The following is a 25,338-nucleotide window of genomic DNA, read 5'->3' as shown; positions in this document are numbered from 1 at the left end:
TGCAGGTGTTTAGCGAGAGAGGAGAAAGGTGAGAGAGAGGAGAAAGAGAGGGTGGGTTGTACCTCTTCTCTCTCGCGATCGCCGATTTACTCCCCCTTGAATTCGACAGAGCCCTGTCCACCTCTTTCACCCAACTCTTCGCTGGCGAAGTTATCTCCTGCATCGACGGAAGCCTCGACAACGGCTTGTGGTTCTCTTTCCGTAGCACGACTGAGAAATCAGGCATCAATTGAGCGAGAACGAAAGACCCTTTTCGCGAATTGATCAGATGGGTCTGAAATTTGACTTGTTTCTTCAATGGGGTTAGTTTCGATTCGGGTTCTTTGGACTATTCTGGGCTCATGTACTTCCTCCTTAGCCATGATTCCCTGAGTTCCGTGTAGGCTCTGTATCTAGGTCCTCTCTCCATGCAGTAACTCTCGGTGGCGAACCTCAAGGGGACTGGATGCTGATCTGGGTTAGGGTTCTGTGAGAGAATCAGAGCGATGGGGTCGAGGGCTTCTGTTTGAAAATGGGGAATTAGGGTTATAGTTTGGGTTCAAAAAGGACAGGAAGAGGTAGGGGAAGGGAAGATGTGGAGGATGGAGGTGGGTTGGGGAAGGTTTGGGGGATGGGTGGAGGAAGGTTTATGGGTTTGGTGGATGTCGAAGAGAAGAATAAGGTTGGTGCGGGTGGAGGAAAAGGCCCGCACCTTAGGCCATTTTAAATTTTTTTTGTTTTTTTTTTATTCTTAATTTTTTTATATTTTATAATATTATATTTAATTATAATTTTTAATTAATTTTTTAATATTTTATTAATTTATTTAAGCCACGTCAGCACTTAACATATAAACTAACAAAAAAATTGACGGATGTATGACATTAACACAAATTCGTAAAATGAGGTATGACATTGTCATTTTAAAAAGATAAGGTATGAAAGTGTCGTGAGACCATAGTTTTTTGTACTTTACCAAAAAAAAACATAGAAAAGAAGCCAAGATAAGAGAAGCAGTAATGTAAAACCAAAAAAAGAAAACGAATAAGACTCGCAAATCACAACAGAAACCGCCCTTGTAGGCTTTTACAAATCGAGAATATATTACCCTTTTATGCACTGGTGTCAACCAGTGATTGGTCCATGTCACCATGATTTCAAAAAAAAAATTCCTGTTGACTGTAGAACGTTACAGATATTTCAATGAGCTTTCAAAAATGCCGCAAAGTTAGCTCCAAAATATCTCCAACTGATGCACGCATGCATGCATGCAGATGCAGTGCAGCAAATGTAGGGCATTCTCGTAATTTTGGCGGTGACGAGTGACCATCCGCCCCAGTTAAAGCGGAGGGGTTTCGGTTCCTCTGGTTGTAGACCTGTAGTCGGAGGTTCTTCCTTCACCACGTCCTTGTTGACCAAAACAAACATTTTCCATGCCCCCTGTTTTTTGTTGGTCAGGGATACTTTGGTCATTCAATTACTAGCTCAAATATGCATGTGCATTGCTTGTTGATGTCGATTTAGTTCGGCTTCAATCAAAATCAAAATTTGGAGAAAACTTTGAGTGTTACAATATGAGCGGACGACGTATAGCATAGCATTGAAACAGACAACACTTGGACATAGCGATCTTTGATCATTTTGTATGTTTTTTTGCACGATTTGCAGTGGAAAACGAGATTGAGTTTTGATGGACCAAATGGAGGGTCGCCTTGGGAGTTAACTACATTAAACTTGGTGGCGTCGCTAAATAACAAAGGGATGGTGAATGGGAGATTCTTACATGCAAGTATGCAACCGGAGAAATATCCTCATCACCTTCCCTTCGCGTGACTTGATAGGGTGATGGGGAGAGGATGGGAGATGTTGGAAACACCTGAAAGTTAACTTTACAACTGCTTAGAAGTTAAAAGCGAATTGAAGATATGTCCAAACCGAAAACTCACTGGAACTACGAAAACTGTGGAGTATAAGAGCGTGGAGATATGGACGATTATAACCCCATCTCTGTTCCATGGAAAACCTTGGCCGTCCTAGAAGACGAAGATACACAAAGTGGAACTTATCTGATGATTTGCAAATATGTCTAACCAAAAATCTTTTTAAGTAAATTTTGTTGAAATGCGTTCTAATAAGAAAGCAAATATGTAAAGTTTCAAGCCACTTGTTTATTTATCAACAAATGTCTGCAATCCAGATTTGTGTTGGTTTAAACTGTCTTCTGGCGCTCTAAAACCTTCTTCGATATACATTGATAAATTATAACACTTGAAGTACATTTTAGAGCAAGTCAATTCCTGTTACTCCTGCGACAATTGTGGGTATGATTGTTGTTCATAAGGTCTCCACAGTTGTAGCAGAAAGCAGTTCTGCACCTGTAATCAACACCAATAAGCAGAAATTCAAAGTGCATTCAAGAATTTACCGAACGAAACAAGTTGAAATAGTGTTGAGTAATTTGTAATTACAGGTCAAATGCCGGCAGAGCAATGGGGTGTGCCTATATCAATCTCTAAAAAGTGGAATACTTGTCCGTATATATGCGGTAAATTTAAATTTTAGTTAATAGACTGGTCATTTAAACGAAGAAAATTCAAGTTTAAATTTTGCACCTAAAAGAACTGGGAAGTTCTGATCTGAATAATCAAACAGTAACGCTTCAAATGAAGCTGAGCAGAGAAACTATGCCAGTTATTCTGTCCATCTACCGTCACAGTTGTGTTCACTCTATTCACAAATCTAGTAAAATGTATCAAGTCATGGCAGCTTATATCTACATACTCCCTCATCAGAACTCCAGATTACTCATCATTTCACAGGCCAATTTGAAGAGCAAAGACAAAGGATTCTACAGATAGGAAATTAGCTCAAACTCCTTTGTTATTTGAGAATGTAACCTTACCGGAGGTGCCAGAATGCCAACAATTCCTCCAACTAGGGATTCGTTATTGTATTGTAAAGGTACTCAAGGGTAGATGGTTTCCAATGACAACAACAAAGGTAGATGGTTTTCAATCATGTAAATTTCGGGGTGTCAGCAATTGCTGTTTTTAGAGGTTCAATGAGAGAAATAAGTTAGAAATCAACTTTACATTGTTGGTGCTTTTATATAAAATTTTGTGCAAATGGTATGCGTATATGCCTCCTGAAGTGTACTAATTGGTTTGGTTTATCCAATGCAGCTTCGCTCATCTCTGGTTCTTATCTAACTTTAAACAATAACGAGCAGAACACGATAACATAATCAGCCTCAGGAGATTTAAATAACAAACAAGGAAGGCAAAGCAATCCAATTCCAAGTGATTCGATTATATCAGAAGCAAACGATGAAATTTTTACTGCAAATGAATAACCAAGTAGTAATTCCAACAAACAATTGAAGAAACATAGCAGACAAAAACTAACCTGCACATCATGAACATGCAACCCACCGATTTTTCAACATAGAACCTACAGTTGGGGCATCTTCGCCATTGTTTCTTCTGCGCAAGGTTCATCAACATGATATCCTCCTTATTCAACTTTACAAACTCCTCGCATTCAATCCCCTCGTGCCAAGGAACCTTACAATGAGCACAGAACATTCTCCAGCAATTAGGACACTCCGATTGCCTCACAACCTCTGACCCATCATCAATCAACATTGCAGAGCAATCCTTATATGGGCAGTAAAATTTCTCTGACCCAAGAATCACAGCCTCACACATAGCAGTTCCCCAGCGATCAAACACCTCCGGAGGCAGAATCGGCCGGCAATACTCGGGTTCCAGCAGCCCTATACAATCAGGAACAGGGCACCTAATGCTGGTAATGTTCTCTTGAAGCTTTGAGGCCACGTACTTAACCATACAATCAGTACAGTAACCATGGCTGCAGTTTTCGATCCGAAACAACTCGATTCCCGACTTGTGATCGACGCAGATTTCACAAACGAAATCTGGGACACTTTTAGAATTTGAAGATTGCCCAGATTCAGTCACGGAAAAATCAGAAAAGGTTTTTTTTCTTCGCTTTCCGAAGGGAGTGTTGGATGGTTTAAACCTAAGAATTCTGAGCTCGTCGTCGCCGTCGTAGAAGTCTAGGGTTTCTTCAGAGAGGTCGATAAAGTTACTTGCTTCGGTGGGCTTGGGAGCTGATTTGAGCAGAGAAGCCGTGATCGATCGGAGGTCTCCGTCGCCGTCGTCGTCGTCGTCGACGTTGATGGGGATGGTTGAGGGAGTCCGCGAAGTGGGTGTGAAGCTGACAGCGTCGTCTTCCATGTCGAAATTGGGGATGTGGGAGTGAGACGACAGTGGGTTCTCCATCTGTAGCTTCTTCTCATTGGCTGTCAGCGTCACTAACAGAGACTGACGCTTTTGGATGCTCCGCCTCTCTCTCCAATTTCACTTTCCTCCCCTTCCTTACTGTACACGCTATTTTGGAAAATATTTCGAGATACGTTTGATATTTGGACTAACTCTATTTCAGCTCTTCAAAAATGAGAGATGAACTTTCAATTTTCTTATTTTGCATTATAAAATACAGAACTTCGATCGATTTATATCTTTAGTAAGATTGATTGTTTGATCCATCAACCATAGATTCAAATAAGGCCTTACCCCACCTATTAACGACGTCATTTAAGAAGATAAAAATGATAACCACACATGCTATAGACAATAAAAATGAGCACAACAGAAAGAGAATGAATGTTCATTTGATCTTGATCCTTGCGGAGTGAAAAATGGACTGCACTAGATTTGCACGAACCTCTAATAATATCCACAAGTGACTTGTTTTTGGTAAAAGATGTACATTACTATACGTAAATTTCGACACACAGTATACTCCGTACTCCAATGCACTTCTCCATCTGAATTAGAATAAATATGTTTTCAAACCCTTTTTGAAATCTAAAGTATCAGCAATCATTTATTATGGATCATGCATATATATATATATATATATAATAGATAGACCTATAGATTCACACCCAATGTTGAATGAGTTTTTGAGATGAATTTCTTCATCACACGTCACACACAAATGTTGGATCAATATAAATATCAACATCATGTTCATGTTCCTTATTTTTCTTTTTTCTTTTTTGTATGTAGTACTGCGTGTTTGGTGATAGAGGAGGGGATGTGCTTAAGCTTACCCTTTAATTTATGTGTTTTCCTGTAAAAATTTTGCTGCCAAACTCTACTTCTGTGCCCATCTCTCTCTCTCTCTCTCTAGGTTAGGTGGAACATCAACTTCATTATACACACAATTGGAGAGTTCATCATCGGTAAGGAATCAGAGTAATTTTCCTTTGGGGTGCATTTGCTACGTACTGATCACATTATCTTGCATCTAACCCGGCTGATAGGAATGGTTTGAATTTATGAAAACTTTGCAGCAAGAAATTAGAAGAACGTCATCTAAATAGCAGCTAAACTTAACTTACGGATTAACATATTGACCACATTATCTTGCATCTAACCCGGCTGATGGGATTGATTTTGAAGCGCGACAACGGAACACACACAAAAGAGAAGTTGCAAGGAACTTGTAGCCCAAATGGGAAGAGAGTTTACCTTAACCAAAGTCCTCTTGTTCAAAATCCCCTTTCGTCGATATCTCTTGTATAAAAAATAATATAGAAAAGAAGCCACGGGAGTAGAAGCAGCAGTTAAAAGCAGTAATGTGCAACCAAAAGAAGAGAATTAATTTTAAGACTCGCAAACTACAACAGAAACGGCTGTTGTAGGCTTTTACAAATCAAGAGTATATTACCCTTTTGTGCACTGGTGTCAACCAGTGATTGGTCCATGTCACCATGATTTAAAAAAAAATTCCTGTTGACTGTAGAACGTTACAGATATTTCAATGAGCTTTAAAAAATGCCGCAAAGTTGGCTCCAAAATCTCTCCAACTGATGCATGCATGCAGATAGAGTGCAGCAAATATAGGGCATTCTGGTAATTTTGGCGGTGACAAGTGACAATCCGGCCCGGTTAAAGCGGAGGGGCTTCGGTTCCTTAGGTTGCAGTGGGAGGTTCTTCCTTCACCACTGCTTTTTGACCAAAACAAACCTCTTCCATGCCCCACTGTTTTTTGTTGGTGAGGTCACTTAGAAATGTCTTTGATCATTTTGTATGTTTTCGGCACGATTTGTCGTTGAAAACTAGATTGAGTTTTGATGGACCAAATGGAGGGTCGCCTTGAGAGTTAACTACATTCAACTTGGTGTCGTCGCTAAATACCAAAGGGCTAGTGAACGGGAGATTCTCACATGTAACCGGAGAAATATATATACTCATCACCTTCCCTTCGCGTGACTGGATAGAGTGATGGGGAGCCCTTGGAAACACCTGAAAGTAAACTTTACAACTGCTTAGAAATTAAAAGTGAATCGAAGATACATCCAAACCATATATGTAAACTTTCAAGTCAAATGTCTGCAATCCAGATTAGTGTTGGTTTAAACCATCTTCTGGCGCTCTAAAACTTTCTTCGACATACATTGATAAACTACCATATTTGAAGTACCATCGTAATCTAGATTATAGAGCACGTCAAATCTCCTTTCACCTGGGACAGTTATGACTTACCTTTAAAACGTCTCCACATTAATTTGTAGCAGAAAGTAGTTCTGCACCTGTAACCAACACAAATAAACAGAAATTCGAAGTGCATTCAAGAATTTACTGAACGAAACAAGTTGAAATAGAGTTGAGTAATTTGTAACTACAGGTCAAATGTCGGCAGAGCAATGGGGTGTGCCTATATCAATCTCTAAAAAGTGGAATACTTGTCTGTATATATGCGGTAAAATTAAATTTTAGTTAATAGACTGGTCATTTAAACGAAGAAAATTCAAGTTTAAATTTGGCACCTAAAAGAACTGGGAAGTTTAAGAAAGGGTTGACGTCCTATCTCGTCCTTTTGAACGTAATCAAACAGTAACGCTTCAAGTGAAGCTGAGCAGAGCAACTATGCCAGGTATCCTGTCCATCTAACGTCACAGTTGCGTTCACTCTTTTGACAAGTCTAGTAAAACATATCAAGGCATGGCAGCCTTATTCTACATACTCCCTGATCAGAACTCCGAACTACTCATTTCGCAGGCCAATTTGAAGAGCAAAGACAAAGGATTCTAAACATAGGAGCATTAGCTCAAACTCATTTGTTGTTTGAGAATATAACCCTAACGGATGTGCCAGAAAGCCAGCAATTCCATTCGTTATGGCATTAGATGGTTTCCAATGACAACGACAAAGGTAGATGGTTTTCAATCATATGAATTTCGGGGAGTCAGCAATTGCTGTTTTTAGATGGTTTCCAATGCCTTCTGAAGTCGTACTATTCGGTTTTGTAATCCAATGCAGTTTCCCTCATCTCTGGTTCTTACCTTAACTTAAAACAATGGCGAATGGAACACGATAGCATAATCAACGTCAGGAGATTTACACAACAAACAAGGATGGCAAAGCAATCCAATTCCAAGTGATACGATTGCATCAGAAACAAACAATGAAAGTTTTACTTCGAGTAGTAATTCCAACAACCAATTGAAGAAACATAGCAGATAAAAACTGACCTGCACAGAAGGCGTCGTCTTCCATGTCGATGATGTGGATGTGAGAGTGAGACGACGGTGGGTTCTCCATATTAACTTTGTTTCTTCTTCTCATTGGCTTTCACTGAGAGAGATTGGGAGGCTTTTGGATACTCTGTTTCTCTCTCCTATTTCACTTTCCTCCTCTTCCTTACTGTGCACGCAACGAAATTATTTAAATACTACTTTTGATATTTGGACTAACTATATTTCACCCATTCAAAATGAGAAATGAATTTTCAATTTTCTCTTTTTGTATTATAAAATACAGAACTTGGATCGATTTATGTCTGTTGTGGGATTAATTGTTTGATCCATAATAACCACAAATTCACATAAGATCTTACCTTACCTATCAACGACGTCATTTGAGAAGATAGGATGACATTAGTTAAGCTCTAGCACGCCAGTGCAGCCTTATTTAAGGCACATAATAATGGATGTGATATCGTTTTGGAGATTGGACCCTGCATATTGAAGTACGCACTCTCAACAGTAAAAATGGGTGCAACCCTTGATGTTGAATGAGTTTTCGAGATGAATTTTCTCATCACACAAGTCACATACAAATGTTTTGCTGCCAAACTTTACTCCTGTGCCCATCTCTCTCTCTCTCTCTCTCTCTCGGTTAGATTATGGTGGAACAGTAACGGTTCTGAACAGAAAACTTAAAACGTGTAGCATCGGCGATGCAACCGCAAATTAACTAGCAACTATAAAGAGGGAGATTCGAACTTGAGTAATATTGATGCAAATAGATATTACACATCTGAGTACAAACAAACAGCACAATGATCTAATTCCTAGAATCCAACCTGCAACAAACTCCATAATATTGCAGTAAGATCGGCTCATGAGCAAACAATTAGGACTATTTCTTACAGCTTTGACAATAACGGGTATGTTCGACAGCCTGAATTCCACAACTGTAACAGAAAGCAAACCCGCACCTGCAACAATAATAGTAACCAACTTTGATGATCAATGAAGATTAGGGCAGGCAAATATATATATACACCAATAGATAAAATATTAAAATTTATGTAAGTTGAATGAGATAACTCAAGTTATTTAATTCCAAAACTGATAGGGAATTAATCTAGAAGTAGCAGAGAAGTTAACTGACCTGCATTTCATGTAGCTGCACCCATCTATTCTTTCAACATAGTAACTGCAACGTGGACATCTCCTCCAGTTCTTATTCTTGGCAAGCTCTTCCAGCATCTCGTCTTCGCCCTTATCTCTCAGTTTCTGAAACATGGAGCAATTGAATTCGGTATGCCAAGGAACCTTACACTTGGCGCAAAACTCCCTTTTGCAATGAGGACAGGGAGCCTGATTGGTATCCTCTGGCCCCTCGTGGATTAACAGCGCAGAGCACCCGACGAAGGGACAGTATAAGTACTTCTTCTGAGGCCCGATAACCACAGATTCACATATGGCCTTGCCCCACCTATCAAAGAGGTCGGCTGGGAGGATAGGACGGCAGTAGTCAAGTTCTAATGTGCCCGTGCAGCCTTGTGCAGGGCATGTAATGGAAGATACATTGTCATCAAGCTTGGATGCTACAAATTTAACAATGCAGTCTTGACAGTAAAAGTGGGAGCAACCCTTAATGTTAAAGGAGTCTTTTAGATCAAGTGGCTCAACACAGAAGTCACATACAAAAGTTGAATCGATATCATCACTCTCATCCGCAAGTGCAGATTCGCATAAGGCATTGCCCCACCCATCAAAGACGTCGTCTGGGAGGATTGGACGACAGTAGTCAGGGTCTAGAGCGCCAGTGCAGCCTTGTACAGGGCATATAACAGCGGATGTGACATTGTTTTGGAGATTGGACGCTACGTATTGAACAACGCACTCTCGACAGTAAAAATGGGCACAACCCTTGATGTTAAATGAGTTTTCGAGATGACTTTTCGCATCACACAAGTCACATACAAAAGTTGGATCAATATCAATATCAACAACATGTTCATGTTGCTTCGTCTTTGTTTTCGTATGCAGTACTTTATGTTTGGTCACGAAGGAGATGTGCTTACCCCTTATGTATTTTCCTGTGAAAACTTTGCTCCCCAGTTTGTTTCCTGTGAAAACTTTGCCGCCCAACTTTTCTCCTGTGCAAAGTTTGTTGCCCATCTCTCTCTCTCTCTCCTCTCTTTTCAGAGGATAATTACAGATAGTGAGGTTTAATTGTTAAGACTGAGTGATGTGATGAAATTTCTAGGGCTGAATTCTGGATCATCAACTTCATCTATACACAAGAAGAGAGTCCATAAGCGGTAAGGAATAGGACTTCCTTCGTCAATAAGATTTAAGGATTATAAAAAATAAAATAAAAGAAGATTGACGATAATCAAGTCAACCTTTTGGAGAGAGTATATCTTCCCTAAACGTTTCCTTTGGGCAGTTTTGAATTACCATTATGCCACTGAAAAACATAGGACTAACTCTCCGGATCCTCTTTGTGAGGATTCGAGAATTCTCTAATCACGTCTGTTCATTGTACAGTGGTCTTTTTTTGTTAGATACTGTTTATATTCAATTTTAAATAAAAATCTTACAATGATTTCTGATCGCACGATGTACAATGAACGAACATGATTGAAAAATTCCCGGAATCCTTACAAAGAATATCCGGAGAAGTTCCTTTCTTTTTAAAGAACCCCCTCCCCCTGACATAAACCTTCAATAAAGTTGTCAAAATAACCTGCGAGCATATGCAGTAGGAACATAACATATTATCAGTAAAGTCTTTTAAGGTGAAAAAAAAAAAATTAGCAAAAGAATAAAAAGTTCCAGGTCGAATATTGTAAAATGTTGAAAATTCCCTTTCAACTCAGGGTAGAGAAATTCTTTAGTCCGTCAGAAGATTGCGTCTGCCGTTCTCATTCCTCACAAACCAAGTGGGACTCCATTACGAGGAGTGCCTCTTGGTTGTGAGGGATGAACGATTGAGAGGTCCGGCAGGAAGACCGAAGAATATTTCCATGGATAATAGCCGCCCAGTTCCTTGTATTACAATTCAATTTGGTTAAGGATTTGTTTGAGATTGATTTTTCAAAAAGCACTTTTGCTCATGAGTATGTGTGCTAAAAGTTCTTTCATTGTAAACAAGTTCAAGTGCTTTTTGAAGAATCTAAAGTTTTTTAAAGGGGTGTGATATCCACACATCCCTTTTTACTTCTCCCACATCTTTTTGGTTTTCGATCGTCAGATCGGATGAATTGAAGAAGATCAACGGACAGAAATTAACAAGGGGTGTGTGAGAAGTAAAAAATGGTGCGTAGATAGCACACCCCTTTTTAAAAACGCAGTCGTAAGAGATTTTAGTAGTCATAAAGCGTTTTTAGCTCTTTTAGAAGCAAACCCAAGCCAGCATGCCCCAACTCTTGGCGGATTTTCGTTCTTTCCCGGATGCACAACATTCTTTTCTACACATTTTTACTGTTTATAGTAAACAATAGGCGTTAAAAATCAGCCTGCAGCTGGCACAAATGCAGCTTGCGATATGGCGTCTTCAGAATTCTCCCCCTCTATCGGAAATCCAAGCTTTCACCGGATATGTCGATAACGCTAGAACTATAGCCCTCGCCGTCAGCAGTTGCGCCACCATCTTCTTCATCTTCCACAGTCGAATTGGAGGGTTCAGCAGCTTCTGATTGTTCGTGTTCCGAAACGATTTCCGCTGGTGGTGGGGGGGGGGGGGGTGTGGGCAGCTTCACAGCGAAAAGGAACGTATACGCAAAGGAATAAGACTTTCCTTTTTACATTAGGAAATAGGACTCCCCTTCTTCAACAGGGTTTTCTTTGGGAAATGTGGAAATGCCGAAAATGCCCTTTCGGAACCAACCAAAGGGGTAGTCTTTCTGCAGTGGTACATTGTCAAATAATATGATATATACACATCTATGGGTTGCTTATAATAGCAGTTCCAAGTGATTTCACAATTGGGATAAAAAACTTAATTGTCAGGCATGAATCTTCCTTTTCCTTTATACAGACAACACCTATTAACTTCTATGTACAGTTTCAGACCAAAGGTGAAATATTAAGAAAAGAATTCTGAACCCCGTCGATTGTTCTGAACGGAAAGCTTAAACAAGTAGTCATCGGAGATGCAAGCGGAACTAGCACTGTAGACTGGAGTAGAGGTTTTTCAGGGCCGTATACAGGGGCTCAGCAGCCTTTGGTCTGTCCACAGTTCCGAGTAGCATATCAGAAGTCGTCAAGTAAGGGTCACCATAAAACTGTAGATTGGTATCCATCCTTGTGGCCACAATGTTCCCTTCCAATGATACTCCAACAAATGCACCTGTCAAAACATCGCAACGTCACACCGTCAGGAGTAGGATCTTTTCCAAGCTCCCATACTAGCCCGAATAACAGAACCCTCAAAATGCGTTAAACAAATAGTGGCTGATACATATTAAGAATTTGAAAGTAAAATGACAAACCAATACTCCACTACGATCTTTGCTACTTGTACCAATGAAAAGACCCTCGTGCCATGGTATACAGCGGATGAACCTAGTCATTAACTAGAAAGCTTTACCAATCTAAAATTGTTATCATACCTTTGCTACAACTGTATGTATAGCACATTCCAGAACCTCTGTCTCCAGCGCGCATGTCTGCTTCCAGCACTCTACCAATAGGTCCTGCGGCAGCACTACACCCAGCACCAAGAGAAAAATGCATGCGACTACAAAATGTTTTCACAGCTTTTAAATCGTGAAGCACAATGATGAAGTCCATAAGTTCACCCCCAATCTGGAAAAAGAAACAATCGGAATGCAAAGATTACCGCCTGGAATAGAACCAAGGAAGTAGAAACTTCCAGCCAACATTTAGAATTTCTCAACTTACTCAAGCGGAAGAGACTAAACATATCAATTTTAAAAAGAAACTGATGGTGACAAATGCATATAAACTATTATTATTATTTTTGTAAATAATGTATATGAATTATTACGCCTCTGAAATTCCTTTCTTCCAACTTAAGCATGTACAAATAATCATAGAAGGAAATAACATTAGAACAACGAAAATATTGCATATATACCTGCGCGCCCCATCCTAAGCCAACAGAAAATATGGATGACGGGGCAGACCATGATCCATCAGACCTTCGAGCAATTACCAAACCAGTACCAAGTTTGTAAGAGAGAAGTGCACCAGCTTTAGCAACTGTTAGGATTGCCAGACCTTTAGCTCCTTTAAGAATAGCTGCGGGTATAGACCTCTCAGGATTCAACCTAGCAACCTGTCAAACATAACATAAGATGTCAGAAATCATCTTAATTGGAATATGAGAACTCTTCAGACGAAATGAAAAGAAATTCATAATTGCACCTGGGAGTAACTTAACGAAACTAATAATCCAGAAACATAGGAACAAAACTAACTTAATGAAACTTAGATGGAATTCAGAATTGCACCTGGGAGTAACTCCTCAATGTGTTGGATGCTTTGTATATCTCCTGTTCCATGGAAAACCCAACAGGAAGATTTAACCATCCTCTTGTACACGTCCAATCGATGACATCATGCTTGGCTGCTTGTGCAGCATTGCTGATGCTGTTAATTAGAATACCCTGTAAAGGATCTAGCCTATCATAGCAGGCATCGCAGACCCTCTGCGGACTCCTCTCCCTAAACTTGACAGGTAACAAGCACCTTCCTTTACTACATGTTCTGCAGAAAATTCCTCCACAGAACCGACAATGATGTCTTCCACGAGTAAGTGCAGTAAAAGGCAAAGTGCACTGCATGCAACCTGTAGTAGAACTATCAGGAAGCCATTCAGGGGGCTCAGCTTCCAAAACATCTTTGTATGCGTTGTAATTAAAAGTTGTTGGCTCAAGCAGGGGTGGGGCACTGGGTGTATAAACCGACGAGTGCAAGCATGTATCACCATTTTTTTCTGATCCCAAAAATGAAACATTTGAATTAGGTAGCTGGTTGTCTGATGGAAGACCCGGTGCCTTGTTCCGGCCAGTCAGAATGGCAAATACCCCAGTCAGCACATTCTTCAAATTGACTTCTGGTTGCGTATTAGTCTGAGGTAAATCACAAGGCTCTTCACTCGAATCATACTCGCTGCCATCAACAAAATCCTCGGAATCAAGAGGAAACTGGTACGAATAATCATGCTTATCGGGCTTGGATGCCACTGCCGGGTAACTAACTTTCCCGCAGTGTTCTGGCTGGGGCCAATCGGAACCGACATACTCGTCATCATAGTGGAACTGGGGTTGGTGTTTGTCGATCTTTGGAAGGGACGAATACGAAACTCTCCCCTCAAAGCTCTCCATACAATTCCTCAAACCACTACACAAAATTCAATTTTCGGTTCGAATTCGAAACCAGAATATGTTACAGAATTCAAAAATGAATAAATCCCAGAAGGAGAATCAACTTTGACGTCCATACAAAGCGAAATCAAGGTAAAAATTCAGAATTAAATTAAGGGAAACGAGCACGACAACAATATGCAGCTGGAAAATAATAAAAAATCGTAAATTAAATATCTTTTCTGCAAAAATAACACGAATTCGAATTCGGGAATTGGGGATTTTGCTTCTGGTTTGTTCTAGGGTAATTTAATTGAATTAAATTAAGGAAAATAAATAAATAAACCGACAGCAGACGTACCTGTTGATCAATTCGAGCTGTCAATTGAACAAAATTGAGACAGAAACTGGTTTGATTAGGGATTTAATTTTCAGGGTTTTGCGACCAACGAAGAAGAAGAAGACGGAGAAGAAAAGACAGCCGGAGTTGTTGAAATACACGAAAAGACCTGGCGTCCGATTGTGATCACAAAAACAACATCCAATCCGGTACAACTGTTTTTTTGCAGTAAAAAATTCCTCGTCGTAAAAGGAAACGGCAAGCCGTTGTTTTATGTTCACGCGGTGATATGTCGTTTCCCGAATGACGACATATCGTTTTATGGTATGGGCTTTAAAGGTTCTTTACGGAATCGTATTTCATTTTTTAAGGGATGTGTTATCCACACACCCCCAAATTACTTCTTACACACCCTTGTTAATTTCTATCTGTTGATCTTCTTCCATTCATCCGCTCCGACGGCCGAAAATTAGAAGGATGTGAAGTCAAATGGGATGTGCGGATATCACACCCCTTTTTTAAAAGAAAATGAAGATTAGTTGTGGGACTTATTTCACATTAAACTTTAACAATCTTAACGGTTTATTTTGTATGTAATTTATAGATAATTCTTACAAAAATTCAATTCAATCCAAAACTATTTGTCTATTTAATTGTCACAATAAAATTTTAATATTTTTTAGAATATAATGTCCGTCAATTTTAGTTTGGCTAATATTTTGTAAGAATGATATATGAGGTGCAACTTGAAAAATAGACATGCATGTCGTTGAAGTTCTATGTGAAGTGGGCCCCACAACTAATCCATATTTTTTTTTTTTTGAAGAAAATGAAGTCTCTTCATTTAGAAGCTCTGTATATATTTAATAGATCAAAGCGTTCCAAATGATTGATATTAGTGTATAATCTTTACATTCGTTTCTAATGAACTTCCAAACAACGAAAAGGATATTTTTCATTCACTTACCTCCATCCAACGCAGTATTGAAGTGACATCAAAAGTTTCCACTACATATTAAAGTTTGTTAACCTAACTAAACTAGCTTCAAACTCGAAACTTCTTGCCAGGCTGTTCATCATCGTCATAATGGCCGCCATCCTCACCGTCCATATCCTTCTCCATCTTCTCTCTGAAGTATCTTGTTGATCTTGTGCAGGCATCGGTGATATTCTGGTCTTTGTTTTGCTTTTGTGTCTTAGGACCACCTTGCATATTTACACCAAATTGGAAAGCTTCCTTGAGCTCAATGTATGTTGCCCATATTCTTCTGTCTCGAAGTCCCACAGCTGAATACTACTCTTAGCCTGTCGAGAATATATATAATTGACAATAACATAAGCAATGATTGCAACAAAAGTATGATAAAAATATATTGACCTTTAAACTCAGGAGGCAGACTCTCTGCCCTCCCACTTCTCTTGCCCTTCCGTGCTTTTCTGTTTGTGTGGTCATGGTTAAGCCACGTCAACATTTTATATTACTATTTTTTTGTCTTATTATCTCTATAAAAAAAAATATAAAATGTTGACGTGGCTTATCCGTGACCACACAAAACAGAAAGACATAGAAGGACACGGGAAGTGGGAGGGCAGAGAATCTGCCTCCTTTCTCTGCCCTCCTTAAACTCAACCCTTAGCCTTTAACTAGAGTTTATGGTTCTACAATAGATAATCCTAATTGTACATGTTATGACAATTTACAGAAAGTAATCGACCAGTAAACCGAGACTATTAATACGACGGGCGTTATGGCGTGCATTTGAAGCAACCTGTAACTATATCTCATTTAGATTGTCATCAAATGAGGTGCTCTGTAGATAACAATTGTTTAATTATGAAACGGCTAAAAGTGCTTTGTCAGCCAAAAAAGCATCTCATTGTGTTTTCGTAACTATGGTGTAGACATCGAAACTTCGGTGAAGTAAATGTTCACCAATACTAAAGTTTAGACATGTCGGGGCACACATGGCATGCGCCATGCGTCACACAAATCGTACACATAGATGTGACTTATCAAAATCGGAAAAGTCATAAAAAATGACATGTGTCAACACATGGCGGAAAAGAATTATTTGATTTTAATTAAATTAAATCAAATGTTAATTGATGGAGTCAAATTACGAACCGGCCCACAAATCGAGTCCATGTTCTTTCGTCAATTAATCAAGCCCATGCACAATCAAGCTCAAATCCAACCGTAGGCAAGGTTTTAAGAGTGTATAAATACAAGGCTCTAAGACAAAGAAAACAGTTCAAAAATCATTTCATGCCCAGAAGCTGAAGCTTTGAAATTCTAAAGCTATCAAGCATCCAAATTCCCAAACACTCTCAAACACTCAGAAGAATTCAGAAAGCCCTCTACGTTCTCACCAAAACCCTTGAAGAATCATCAAGCACTACCACACATGCTGGTTCTTCCCTCGTCACAAGCCAAATCCTTGAGTCAATCATTCATTCAAGTTCGAGTCATCGCGACCCTTAGATCAACAACCCCAACATCACACATCTACACATTTAGGAGATTAAATCAGAGAATCAAGTTGTAAAGAGATTGTAACCCTAAATTACATTAATACAAATATTCTTTGTACATGTGTTTTTCTTGTTATTTGCTACAAGATTTTCGTGTTTACACATGGTTTTATTATTATCAAGTGTGATTTTTGGCCTTTTGATCTAAGCCAGAAAATGGTCGACCAAAAGTTATAATGATTTTGTTACTCACTAAAGCTTCCTAGTTATAAGTGGTAATTAATACAACTAGACCCTAATACTAAGTGAAAAAAATTATTAAGCTATAGTTAACACCATGAAAATTTTCAAGAGGCGATGATAGTTATCTACCAAGACTTTTACGATGGAACAATACTTGGCTACTGAAAGATGAGTAGAAACTCCTACTCAAAATTTCTTAAAATTGTTTGTTGGCAATTTATAGAACTTCGTGTTTATAATCAGAACCGTTCATGTTATAAATCACCCTATAAAGATTATCTTTGCCAAAAATCAATTAAAATTAAGATCGTTTTAGTCATCAAACTATTTAAAAACAAATGAACGATATTGGTAAAAGCATTACGAACCATCTATGTATTTGCTACAATAGATTAACTAAACGACATTAGTTTTAATTTATTTTTTGCAGAGATGATATTTACATTGTGATTCATAGTATGAACGGTTATGATTATAAGTACAAAGCTCTGTGATTAAAATACTAAGAGTTTTGAGCAGGAGTTAATTTATGAGTAGCCAAGTATTGTTCTTTATGATGTATTAAAAATAAAAACAAATAAATGTTGTAGGCCTAATTTATGAGTAGCCAAGTATTGTTCTTTATGATGTATTAAAAATAAAAACAAATAAATGTTGTAGACCTAATTTACTGAACAATTATACAGGACAAAGAAGGGGGACGACAACACAAACAGAGAATAGAGAGATGTGTAATGGTGATGCGTGTTATTCCACACCATTGCGCCTTTATTTATAGATAGTATTAGGAAGGTAAATTCTTTACCCAATAGGATTACAACTCTAATAAGATAATCTTTAGACTAAAAGGGCTAACTAGCCAAAATGATCCCTGAGATTTGCATAACTCATCACTTTGATCCCTAACATTTCAAATCGATAAAAGTGGTCCCTGAGATTGTTCACCATCCATCATTTTGGTCTTTCCGTTAAAAACTCCGTTAAGTGTCCTGGAGCTCTTGGCCGGAAGTTTGGGCAATTTTCAAAGTTTCGTAACTCAATCGTTTCTTAACCAAATTCGACTCATAATATATCAAAATGAAGATAGGAAAGTGTAGAATAAGATTATACCTATTTGGAAGCCCAATGACTGCCAGCGATAGTCGGAAAATAACCTCAAAGTTGACTGGTCCGAGGGAAAACTGAAAAACTCGCCGGAAACTGGGTAAACTTTAAACGTTTATAACTTCTCTAATACTCAACGAAATCAAGTGATTCAAAAACTAAAATCATACTTCTCGACGAGACGAATAGAATGTTACCTTTTTAGATGGATAAATTGCCGTGATTTGGCTGGAAAATAGCTTAAAAGTGGCTAACTCGAGACCAAGGCCTAGTTTGGGAGTGAGGTGCTTAAAAAAAAGCACATATGAAAAAAAGCTGTGAGGGTTTTAGGTGTTTGGTAAACTGAAAAAAAAGGCTTATTTTGGAAGCTGCTGTGAGAATAAGCTGAAATCAAAGGAAAAAGCTGAAGCTGCTATTTGTAGCTTTGGAAAACTGGCTTTTTTTCAAAGCACACGGAGTTACAGTGCTCCTTTAATGAAAAGACCCACTATCAGACTACTTTTTTTTCCAAAAGCTTTTTTACAAAAAAGTTTACCAAACACTCTGCTGATTTATTTTACAGCCGCTTATTCTCACAGCAACTTTTTTTCAAAGCACAGCAATACCAAACCAGCCCCAAGACAGCCACTTTTATGCTTTTTATCAGAGAGAAAATGACTGAAACAGTTTTGTTCAGTGGTCACGTGCTCAATCCGCTTGTAAAGTGATCTCTCGTTGTGGCAACTCTCTTCCTGGTTTGTTTCTCTGCATGCTAGTTTATGTTTTCTTTTTCGAACTATTAAAATTGCAGTGTTGATTATTGCGTTTGGGGATGGTTCTTGATCCTCTTTGTTTACCCTTCTTTCTTTTCGGTATTGAGGTTCACTGGTTGTTTCCAATATAAAATAAAGATATATATTGCTTTTGATAGCAAACCAATGAGCATTTAGACATGGATCTCCAAGATTTATCCAATCCAATCTCATCTAGTTTTTGTTTTTTCGTTTATAATTGCAAAACGTAAAAACAGTGTCCAATTTTATTGACACGAGATGTTACAATTGTACTCGTAGCAAAAAGGTGCTTCTCCGAATTCATGTATACCTGCGTTGCCAAGTTTTGGTTTGGCCATCATGGAAAGAGTAAGGTTTTGTAAAGTAGATGAATGGGAGTTTGGCTTGCATTATATCCCTTGTTTTTATATATTTTGGTCGATACATGCCAGAGGTAGTTGATTCGAGCAGTACAGGCGAGAAGAAGTTGATTCCTTTTAAAATATTTTCTATTTAAACTCCACAATAAGATGAATGTGAAAAAACTATTTCAAATACTGTTAACGACATAAACATCTTTTAGTGTTCAAGTTTGTTGGCTTCTCCGGTAATCTGTTGAATAAAATCGACTAAAATGAAAATAATTCTTTATACCATAAAAATCGCAAAAACTCAATCAAAATAAATAAAATATAATTATCCTCAAGAACAAAATGTTTGTTATGCTTAATATACTTAGTTTGAACTTTCCGCGGTCAAATCCATAAATGTATTGCTTGTGAAGTATGCGTTTGTGTATGTCCTATAGATCTACCCCTTGTTGTAGCAACAAGGAGCTGAGTCAACTATTCAATCAAATGATATTGAGCATGTTTCCCATCTCTTTTCGATACACAAGTGGGCTATTTTCGGAATTGGAGCTGCATCTCTTTTCCATTTCCATTCAAGAGTTCTTATGTGTTTCCACGCCCCTTTGAGAACATTCTGTAGTCTTGGTAAGAGGGGGAAGGGTTAAGGATTTACCGGTGTGAGATATCACATTGTTCGAGGAACCCTAGATGCCGTTGGAGTAAAGGACTCTGAACAAAGTGCTTGAAATACTTTATATTAATTTAGGGTTTTTATCACAAATAGTCCCTGACATTGATCAAACACATCATTTTGGTCCCTGACATTGAAAATCAATAGAAATTGTCCCTGACATTGATCAAACACATCACAAATGGTCCTTCCGTTAAAAACTTTTTGGGCAATTTTCAAAGCTTCGTAACTCAATCGTTTCTTAACCAAATTCAACCCATGATATATCAAAATGAAGATAGGAAAGTGTAGAACAAGATTATACCTATTTGGAAGCCCAATGGTTGCCGAAGATTGCCGGAAAATAGCCTCAAATGTGACTGGTCTGCGAAAAAACTAGAAAACTCGCCTGAAATGGGGTAAACTTTAAACATTCATAACTTCTTCAAAACTCAACGAAATTGAGTGATTCAAAAATGAAAATCATATTTCTCAACGAGACAAAGAGAATGGTATCTTTATTGACAGCTAATTTACCGTGGTTTGACCGGAAAATGGCTCGAACTTGGATAACCATTTTCGAGTTAGCCAATTTCGAGTCGTTTTACGGCCAAACTACGACGAGTTAGCCATCAAGAAAGCTACCATTCTCTTAGACTCATCGAGAAGTATGATTTTCGTTTTTGAATCACTCGATTTCGTTGATTATTGAAGAAGTTATGAATGTTTAAAGTTTACCCCCATTTCAGGCGAGTTTTCCAGTTTTTTCGCGGACCAGTCACATTTGAGGCTATTTTCCAGCCATCTCCGGCAACCATTAGGTTTCCAAATAGGTATAATCTTGTTCTACACTTTCCTATCTTCATTTTGATATATCATGGGTCGAATTTGGTTAAGAAACGATTGAGTTACGAAGCTTTGAAAATTGCCCAAAAAGTTTTTAACGGAAGGACCATTTGTGATGTGTTTGATCAATGTCATGGACCATTTCTATTGATTTTCAATGTCAGGGACCAAAATGATGTGTTTAATCAATGTCATGGACATTTGTGATAAAAACCCATTAATTTATAATCTTTAATTACATTCGTTTCTATTAAATTTAGGTGCAATCAAATTATTCCCACTAAATATTACAATCTGTTAACCTAACTAAACTAGTTTCAAACCCGAATCTTCTTGCCAGGCTGTTCATCATCGTCATAATGGCCACCACCGTCACCGTCCATATCCTTCTCCATCTTCTTTCTAGCAAGTATCTTGTTGATCTTGTGCAGGTCATTAGTGATCTTCTGGTCCTTGTTTTGCTTTCGTGTCTTACGACCATCTTGCATCTTCACACCAAACTGAAAAGCTGCCTTGGGCATAGCTTCCTTTTGCTCATTGTATGTTGCCCATTCTTCTTCAGTCTCGAAGTCCCACCGGTGAAGACGACCCTTAGCCTGTCAGGGAAATATATTGACAATAACATAAGCAATGATTGCAACAAATTTTAGAACGAATCAAGCATATTTTCGTTATGTTTTATCAGAAACTTACTCGTCCACCCATATCCATTTTTGACAAGTCATCTTCATCGTCACTGTCAACCACCTCGCGATTATATTCTTGATAACCAGGGTAACATTCAGAATAACTCTCCGAGATGAAGTTTGGATCCTTTTCTCGGGCATCCTTCTCCCTCAATTGTTGTAGTCTTTGGTCATCCCGCTTAAACACAGATCCTAAACCTCGATCCTTCTCCTCTTGAGTCATAAAGCGTGGATCCTGCATGTTTAAGCCTGTTTGTTCATCGTAACCCTCCATATTTGCCTGGAGGTATTGTTCAGGATAAGCCATTTGCTCAGCATATTGGTATTCTGGCCACTCTCCCTGGTAGGCACCATCCATTGTTTGTGTTTGCACCGCATCGTATCCGTTCTGAACCCAAAATGTAACATAAAATACCCATCCAAGGTGAAATGCAAGTCAAGTTTTGTTTAGAAACACAGTTGTACTACAATTTTCAGAATGAAAATGAAAAGGATAAATGTACCATATCTTGCCATTCCTGAGGCACCCCATAGGATTGGACGGGTTGGACAGGACCATAAGCAGGTTCATCAAAATAAGAAACTCTTTCCTTGTTCCGAGGAGACTCTTCCATGTCCTCAGAGAGCGGGCTTTGACTCAAGTCTTTACCAGGAACAACATAGTCAACGCCATCCCCAACAAAAATGTCATCCTCATCTACTCTGGCAACAGTTGGGCCTTGTTGTGCTTTTGAATCTATGTGATTTTTCCTGGGAGGGGGTGGAGGGGGTGGAGGGGGTGGTGGCAAAATCCCCCTTTTAGTTTCCTTCTTCAAAATCCCAACATCAGGCTTCAAGGACTTATCCTCTCCATCATACTCATTACCAACGACTGAAATCTTTCCTGTACACCAAGAAAAGAACTGATTAAGTAGTTAGACGAATAAACAACCAAAAAGGGCAGAAAGGATGAAGGATGAAAATAGTTGATGTGAAATCTCAAAACAAATTATGGAATTCTGATCACTTCACTCATCACGAAATACTTCAAAATGCCAATGTCCACTATGATGTCAGGCAACCAAGTATACAAAAGTACACAGATATACGCTAGTTTAGTTTGGTTTAGTTTCTCTCAGAAAACTCTGAGTTGAATAAGAAACGACTATCTGAACTGGTTGTTAGCTGCCCTGTTTCACCGTGAGTTTGGGATGCTTAGCTCCAAGCACAGAGCCATATAGCCATTTGGGCATAATGGCCATACAATTTTTATCATGAAAAATGATTTCAAATACATTTTTACGTATCTGATTGCCTTGACTTATAAAGATATTTATAGCAGTTTATTATAGACAATTGTATCAAGGCCTTATGTTGCGTAAAACTGATTTTTCAGTTACTTTTGACCAAAAGCAGCATACCTCTTGCATCTTTTTCCTTCTTTTTCTTCTTGAGAACCTTCCCAGAAGATCCAAGACGAAGATATGACATAATTTTAGCAATTCGGTCAAGTACAGAACCATCAACATTGACAGTTACTGCTTCCTGCACAAAGTAGAAGCCAAAATCAGATAAACAGTCTAACAATGATGGGAAGACCTCACAAAGTGTCAGATCTTTTAACCTCTGTCTGTGGACAGTCAGCTTTACTCCTATGCAAGGTGGTTGGGATGTCATGGGTGTATCCTCCCTCCTGAGATGCAAAATATAAGAACATGATGTAAATGTCAGGAAAATGGGAGATCACATTCATTGAGTATCCTGCAATAGCAAGCTCAGTGCTCTCAGAGAAGTGCCTACAAACAGTTCTCAAAGTTGAACTTCCACGCATCATTTAGGTGGCAACTAAACATGAAATGGTCCTGAACAGGCCACCCAAGGTTTATAAGGGTTTAGGCAAGCTTAAAACATGAACACAAATTGTTCCCAGAAAAGACTACTCTGATCTAAATTAAGCAAGCTTAATATGAAAAGAGCATCAAAGGCTCTTACCATGTTAAAAATGAACGACATTCTACCAGGTAGGAACATCTCATTGGTTTTGATAACAGCGTGGGGCTTGACTATCCATTGGTACACTGACTGAAACACAGAAATGAGACATCAATGAAACAGATAATGATTTAACAAAATAACTGCCTCACCATATCACCAAAAGTGACATACCTTTGCGGTAGCAGTGCGAAATGAAATTTTTTGGTCTTCCTTTGATGCTCTGTCAGTGAATAGGAAGCACACAAGTGTTAGCAGTAGCACACGCACTATGAAACTGCTAAAGAAGTTTATTGAGATATGGCTATCATTCTTCATATTAACACTTGAGATATGGCCATCAATATCAACAGAATTTAACCCAAATACATCGTGTTTGCGAAATTTAACACTTGATGTTTTTAAGATTAGACATAACTTGACAATACAAGTAATCCACATAAAATTACCTAGATTTTGCATCAGTCTCATCTCCATCATCTGGCCTTTTGTCAATCTCACTTCTTACTTTGTTAAGTAAAGCGTAATCTAATCCTTTGACCAAATGTGTGTGTTCCACATCACCTGGACAACATTAATCGAGTTCAGCATAAAATAAGTCAACGCCCTTCCACATGTACAAAACTGGCTAGCCAAAAAACTATTGATTAGGTGACTCGTGACTTCACGAATTCTCATAGATATCAACAAATGCAACGTCAATCGCACTTAGCTTCACAAACATGGTAAAAAATGAATCCTATACCGAAAACTGAGACCCTGTAAACAATACAGTGGGAACAAATTTCTAAAACAAAGCGTAACACAAACCTCCAAGATACTTGCTCTTCTCAATGGATAACTTCTGTACCTCAGCTGCCCTGCAAATACCAATGCAAAGATAATTAAGCTATTAAAATGGCAGAGGCATTGATAAGTTTGATACTAACCGGAGATCAATGTTTCCGGGAGGCGCAACGGCGTGAAAAGAACCCAATTCAGTCGGCTCATAATCGGGATTTTGATCTTCCCTTCGCTCCTTAGCTCTGTCTCTGTACTTCGGCAACTCCGGTTGCTCCGCCGCTTTCTCCTCCCTGCATGCACCATCACACAAACATTGCATCAAAGATCAAACGCATAATCAGCATTCCCACATTCGTTACCCAATAATTACATGACCATGCAAATCACGCTGAAATCTTTTTTCCCAGATTTTAGCAAAACTGCTTAATTGCACAAAAAAATATAACAAATATTAAGAAATAATAATAAAAATTTAAACTTTGGATCAAAATTAGTACTGCCTGTATTGAATGGGAAGCATAATGTACGTCGGATAGTGAAAAAAACATAAAAAAAATTGAAACTTTCAACTCACTTGCGGCGGGCAACTTTCTCCTTGTAACTTTTCTTCGACGAAGTCATCGGTGAAATTGGGAATTCGAACTGGAATCAGGGAGGACGGAAAGATTTTTCCAATTGCGGTAATTAGGGTTTGCAGAGGAGTGGCGAACTCTCGAAAACGAGGTCGCCGTGGGAATGAGGTCGCAGGGAGAAATCGTTGCGCGGTAAAATTACGGATAAAACCATCCTGTATATAACGACAACTGAAACGCACCGTCGTTGGATATTTATTCTCTTTTTCCAATTTTTTTTAAATTACATGAGAATTAAGTTGGGAATTTGATTAGTAAACGACATCGGTTAGCATCTCACTATCAAAATTCTAAATAGAGCAAGAGCTATATGGGAAGTGCTGTTAAAATGATTAAAAACATTTTTGATGAAAGATTTTGGGGTTCAAAAGTAAATTCACTGATATATTTGCTTCTTGTAGGAAGCACTTAAAGGGTTTTTCCATAATACATAATTACATATTTGCCCATTCCTTTATTACATAATTACATTAAAGTCCCCCGAGTATTTATACGAGGTCTAAATACGAGGCCCTAAATATGGTATAAACAGTAGTCCCCCAAATATTCAGTCAAGAGAGTCTTTTGGCTGGAGACCTGAAATTCAATCCATGTGTGGCCCGAAGTAACTAGATGTTGTCTTGAAC

At 38.5% G+C, this 25,338-nt stretch overlaps 4 protein-coding genes across 5 annotated transcripts; all 4 read right to left on the bottom strand.

The window, feature by feature from the left end:
- Positions 1–2,127: 2,127 nt before the first annotated feature.
- Positions 2,128–4,428, bottom strand: LOC126605442 (E3 ubiquitin-protein ligase RSL1-like). Its single transcript, XM_050272845.1, has 2 exons — positions 3,385–4,428; positions 2,128–2,354 (listed from the first exon to the last, which is right to left on the bottom strand). The coding sequence occupies exons 1-2, from the start codon at positions 4,281–4,283 to the stop codon at positions 2,270–2,272; spliced, it is 984 nt and encodes a 327-aa protein (XP_050128802.1). The 5' UTR covers positions 4,284–4,428; the 3' UTR covers positions 2,128–2,269.
- Positions 4,429–8,290: 3,862 nt separating this feature from the next.
- Positions 8,291–9,971, bottom strand: LOC126605441 (E3 ubiquitin-protein ligase RSL1-like). Of its 2 annotated transcripts, XM_050272844.1 has the most exons (3): positions 9,934–9,971; positions 8,691–9,821; positions 8,291–8,514 (listed from the first exon to the last, which is right to left on the bottom strand). In XM_050272844.1, the coding sequence occupies exons 2-3, from the start codon at positions 9,704–9,706 to the stop codon at positions 8,436–8,438; spliced, it is 1,095 nt and encodes a 364-aa protein (XP_050128801.1). In that variant the 5' UTR covers positions 9,707–9,821; positions 9,934–9,971; the 3' UTR covers positions 8,291–8,435. The 2 variants fall into 2 exon arrangements, with proteins under 2 accessions (XP_050128801.1, XP_050128800.1); XM_050272843.1 differs by lacking the exon at positions 9,934–9,971 and having other exon boundaries at positions 8,691–9,854.
- A 1,478-nt stretch (positions 9,972–11,449) lies between these two features.
- On the bottom strand, positions 11,450–14,438 carry LOC126604671 (uncharacterized). The gene is made up of 5 exons (XM_050271956.1): positions 14,225–14,438; positions 13,009–13,900; positions 12,633–12,833; positions 12,145–12,340; positions 11,450–11,882 (listed from the first exon to the last, which is right to left on the bottom strand). The coding sequence occupies exons 2-5, from the start codon at positions 13,882–13,884 to the stop codon at positions 11,698–11,700; spliced, it is 1,458 nt and encodes a 485-aa protein (XP_050127913.1). The 5' UTR covers positions 13,885–13,900; positions 14,225–14,438; the 3' UTR covers positions 11,450–11,697.
- A 6,402-nt stretch (positions 14,439–20,840) lies between these two features.
- LOC126605020 (suppressor of mec-8 and unc-52 protein homolog 2-like) lies at positions 20,841–24,861 on the bottom strand. The gene is made up of 11 exons (XM_050272370.1): positions 24,655–24,861; positions 24,227–24,370; positions 24,108–24,157; positions 23,747–23,861; positions 23,472–23,520; positions 23,298–23,387; positions 22,930–22,998; positions 22,727–22,850; positions 21,830–22,209; positions 21,334–21,714; positions 20,841–21,236 (listed from the first exon to the last, which is right to left on the bottom strand). Exons 1-11 carry the CDS (start codon positions 24,699–24,701, stop codon positions 20,958–20,960), a joined length of 1,728 nt encoding a protein of 575 aa, XP_050128327.1. The 5' UTR covers positions 24,702–24,861; the 3' UTR covers positions 20,841–20,957.
- Positions 24,862–25,338: the final 477 nt, after the last annotated feature.

The sequence above is a fragment of the Malus sylvestris genome, chromosome 15 (genome assembly GCF_916048215.2).
Source record: "Malus sylvestris chromosome 15, drMalSylv7.2, whole genome shotgun sequence".
In the NCBI taxonomy this organism is placed as follows: domain Eukaryota; kingdom Viridiplantae; phylum Streptophyta; class Magnoliopsida; order Rosales; family Rosaceae; genus Malus; species Malus sylvestris.
The sequence above is the reverse complement of the archived record's forward strand: the minus strand, read 5'-3'. Positions and strand labels throughout refer to the sequence as shown.

Bases quoted from the DNA above. Each gene is read 5' to 3' on its own strand.
- LOC126605442 (XM_050272845.1), bottom strand. From the start codon at position 4,283: ATGGAGAACCCACTGTCGTCTCACTCCCACATCCCCAATTTCGACATG. The intron at 2,355-3,384 runs GTTAGTTTTTGT...TGTTGATTACAG, and splicing joins TGCATGTTCATGATGTGCAG to GTGCAGAACTGCTTTCTGCT.
- LOC126605441 (XM_050272844.1), bottom strand. From the start codon at position 9,706: ATGGGCAACAAACTTTGCACAGGAGAAAAGTTGGGCGGCAAAGTTTTC. The intron at 8,515-8,690 runs GTCAGTTAACTT...TTATTGTTGCAG, and splicing joins TGCAGCTACATGAAATGCAG to GTGCGGGTTTGCTTTCTGTT.
- LOC126604671 (XM_050271956.1), bottom strand. From the start codon at position 13,884: ATGGAGAGCTTTGAGGGGAGAGTTTCGTATTCGTCCCTTCCAAAGATC. The intron at 12,341-12,632 runs GTATATATGCAA...TTCTTTTTCCAG, and splicing joins GCTTAGGATGGGGCGCGCAG to ATTGGGGGTGAACTTATGGA. The intron at 11,883-12,144 runs GTATGATAACAA...ATGTTTTGACAG, and splicing joins TACATACAGTTGTAGCAAAG to GTGCATTTGTTGGAGTATCA.
- LOC126605020 (XM_050272370.1), bottom strand. From the start codon at position 24,701: ATGACTTCGTCGAAGAAAAGTTACAAGGAGAAAGTTGCCCGCCGCAA. The intron at 24,158-24,226 runs GTTAGTATCAAA...TGGTATTTGCAG, and splicing joins CCCGGAAACATTGATCTCCG to GGCAGCTGAGGTACAGAAGT. The intron at 22,210-22,726 runs GTATGCTGCTTT...CTTGGTGTACAG, and splicing joins GAAGGAAAAAGATGCAAGAG to GAAAGATTTCAGTCGTTGGT.